The sequence below is a fragment of the Gavialis gangeticus genome, unplaced genomic scaffold, assembly GCF_001723915.1.
Source record: "Gavialis gangeticus isolate Ggan-Ray unplaced genomic scaffold, GavGan_comp1, whole genome shotgun sequence".
NCBI lineage: Eukaryota > Metazoa > Chordata > Crocodylia > Gavialidae > Gavialis > Gavialis gangeticus.
Window position 1 is genome coordinate 146,569,907 of NW_017728992.1, and position 3,760 is coordinate 146,573,666.

At 40.0% G+C, this 3,760-nt stretch overlaps 1 protein-coding gene across 1 annotated transcript in view; it reads right to left on the reverse strand.

The window, feature by feature from the left end:
- Positions 1–1,987: 1,987 nt before the first annotated feature.
- SLC7A13 (solute carrier family 7 member 13) overlaps positions 1,988–3,760 on the reverse strand; it is a 131,965-nt gene continuing 130,192 nt past the window's right edge. Inside the window, exon 6 of the mRNA XM_019527863.1 lies at positions 1,988–2,122. Within this exon, the coding sequence (XP_019383408.1) occupies positions 2,003–2,122 (120 nt within the window). The 3' untranslated portion in view covers positions 1,988–2,002. The remainder of the gene's footprint in view (positions 2,123–3,760) is intronic.

A 3,760-nucleotide genomic window follows, 5' to 3' on the forward strand; every position in this document is an offset into this window, starting at 1 on the left:
AACTACCTAATCGATTAGTAGTTGGCAAAATGATACAGTTTTGTCTATGAGCCTGTAGCGATGGCCTCAGGTTCCAATGTTCTTAGAATTCACTGAAATAGTTGAGGCAATCATTATTCAAGACTTCAGTGTTATTACTCACTTTGCATTTTGTATGTAGGCTGCATCCATTATAATGATAGTATGAGTACTGTATTGAAATGCAATACAAAAACAGGCTGTAAAATGTTTGCAAGTTGTAAATATGGATGAAGCACTTGCAGTTTGGCAGATTCATTTTTCTCTCAAGATGAGTGCCCTACCTCATCAAGATTAAATATACTCAAACTGCCATGGCCCTCAGCACATTGTACTTTTGTTTCTGCAAGTTCTGGCTTCTAGCAGCAGTACTTAAAAATGATTTAGTGTGGAAGGTCAATAGGAAATTTGAGCACAGTGGAATCCACTTAGAGGATCAATTCTGACAACTCCCATTTTGATCACCACATACTAATGATCCATAAAGCTATAAATGAGTGAACTGCCTGAATCATACAAATGTATGTAAACAAAGTCTTTACCACACAAGGACAAAACAAAATCTTGTAGACTTTTTAATAGCAGGTCAATCATAATTAAGCTCCAAATATTATTCCAACAAATTGTAAAAGTGCTTCCTTGAATCTGAGTGACACCCAGAGAGGAAAAATTATGTTCTGTTTCTAAAAATCTGCTAGCATTTCATAATTGCAACTGAAATGACCTATAACATTGTTTTACTTTAGAGGCTATAAAAAATAGGCTGGCTGCTTGATCATAAGATAACATTTTTGCCTGACTTTTCTAATAAACTCAGTAATTTGTCTACCCTCTGCAAGCTGCAGCAAATTGGTGGCTAAGTGGAGAAATGACATGGGGCCTGATTTAAAAGCCAACTGAAGTCAGTGGAAGGACTCTCATTGGCTTCAGACTTAACATTAGATCCTAAAGTGCATGTACTTCCAAACCTATCTTGCCCCAGTGATTTCTTTGAATATATTTTGAACAGGCCAATTCTAAAGAAGGGAAAACCCAGAGACAAATTCAACAATGCACTTTGGCTGCTCTGCTTTTATCTTTAAAAATAAAATAAAAGAACAGCCTAAGATCACATGGCTTTCCAGGGTCCCTAGCTTCAGGGCTGCTGAGTAGAGGCATTGGTTCCCTGTTCCCCAGGCCCATTAGCAGTTCTCCTGATGGCCAGGGAGCTGGGCAGGTATTCTACAAAAGCTTCCAATATTTTTCATTGCTGCTGTTCTAATTGAGAACAATTTATTTTTTAAAATCTTCGATTTTTTATGGGAGAGAAAATCCTGTTACTGCTATGGTGTTATATGGATTTGGGTTAGTGTTCATGAGTTTCATGGAAGAGACAATTCCCTCTTCCTACATTCAGGAGGACTATGAATGATGACACGAATGATATGAATAATACATGCCTAGCAAACTGACACAAAAAGGTTATTCCTAGCATTGCTGACTGCCGGAGGTCAGCACAAAAGTCAGAGCAGGGACGTCTATTTTATGCAGATTCTTATAACCACGCTCTTATAACTAACTGTTCTCCTGTCTCTTCCTCCGGCAAAAGGAGGAATGCAGGAATTTTCTTCATACTATAAGATATGTTTATGTTAAAGAAGACAGGTCAGAGATGCATGCCTTGCTCTTGAACCAGGTAATGATGGTCCTTAGTTTCTGTGGGAGGTCATTTCACATTCCTGGGATGGCCCCTGAGACAGGTAACAGTGAGGCTGGTTTGAACGAATAGGCTGAGGTAAGATGCAATGAGCCAGAGCAGATAGGTAGGAGAGAGTTGTCTGGAGCTTTGGAAACTAAATCTTATATTTTAAATTTGAATTGGCGCGTAATGGGGAGGCAGCATGGGGATTCAAGGAGAGATCATGGACTTGAAGCAGTGAGCTTGATTGCCAGTCTCAAATGCTCAAAAGTCATACATCAGGCTACCAAAAAACATTAGATTGACTTAATAAGCATGATATATAAATAAAAAACAGGTGAGGGAATATTTGTCATCCAAGCCTTTTCTGAGCTCTTCTGGCCAGCCTTCAAATTTGTCTGCAACCTCAAGAGCTAGATTTTCACCCTAAAAAAATTAAAGTTGAGATTCACACCCTCTCTTTTCCAGGAATTGTGAGCTTTAGGGCGAACATTAAACAATGTACTCTCAAGAAAACTGCACATCTTGGCAACACTTAATGAGTGAGAAAGATCACATAAAAGTAACTGGGTACATTTGATAAAAGACTTGTTTCAATATTCCAGACTATAGGTACTGGAATACTGAATTGCAATCATGCTGAATAAATGTAGTTGATAGATCAAGAGTTTGAAAGAATTATCCCTAAGATGACTGACTGGTTTGCGTATTGAAAATCACATTAGAGTTTGCTTCTTGATGCTTAGAAACATTTTTAAATATAGTTTATATTTTAGCAATTAGTGTCAAAAATGACCATCAGTTGTTAAGTGAGTCTATTTAATTGTCATTCTCTTCACCATAATTTAGTTCTGGATAGAGCACCATGTGTCAGAAAAATTGTAATGAGATTTTTGAAACAGTTGCTCAAACAAACATGAGCACTATTAAATCTGGAATATGATAAACCAATCTACAAAAAACAAGATAGCGACAGCAAACCCATATTTTATGCTAAAATGATTTTTTTAAAGAAAGGAAAAACACAGGTAATGAATAATAACAAAGACTTCTAAGCTACTTGTCACCAAATTGGCTCTATTGCTTTGCTGAACAGCAGAGTTATAGCATTTTGGAGTAAATCAGTTTCTGCTTGAAATTAGTGGCATGAAGTCAGGATATTTTATTGAAAAATAAGTGGTTAAGTTGTGTTTACCTTTAACTGTAAAAGCAAAAAGGTTACAATTTAGGGATGAATCCCGCCTTCGTTGACATCAGTGGGAATTCTGCCTGTAACCTCAGTGACCGAAGTTTCACTGATTGCAATGCATCTAGAACTTCACTCAGGTGATTTCTGTTTGTTGAATTAAGACATCATTGTGTCTAGTTCCAGAACTAACTTATTTGCACAGACTTGACTCTACAGCACCCCTTTTTCCTGGGAAACAGGAAACAAATTTGTAAGTGATGTTGGAGTAACTTGCCAACTGCCTCTGCTTCATTTGTGTAACGTCACTCAAGGCAAGGATTTTTGTAGGTAATATCTTTTATTGGACCAACTGCATGATTGGGATTACGGCTGTGCAAAACTTCAGGTGCTGATTTAATTTGGAGGAGATTCGGCCCTATTCAGCCATCTCCAAATCCAAATTGAATTGGGGGACCAATAAAAAGGTCCGAATCAATTCAAAGCTGTCTGAATTGATTCAGAAAAGATTTGGAGAGCTTCAGAGATTCAGGCAGTCCCCACTCACCACCACAGGGAGCTGGACCTGGACTCTGTGCCGGTAAGTAGGGGGTGGGGTGGACTGGAGGAGGGGAGGGAAGGGACTATGTGGGGACCCCCACCAGGCCCCATCCCCTGCCTGCTCCCCCAACCCCCTGAGTGGCCCCCGACCCCTGTCCTCTCTCCCAGCCATGTCAATGGCTGCCTCACCAGGCCCCAGCTCCCAGTTCTTTTGAAAAAAAAAAAAGCCTCCACTCACCAGGTCCTGCCAGGCAGGAGAGGCGATCCCTGTTGTGCCCCACTGCCCTATGCTGTGTGGGGGGCTCTGCCACGAGCCCCCATCCCCCACCCACAACCCT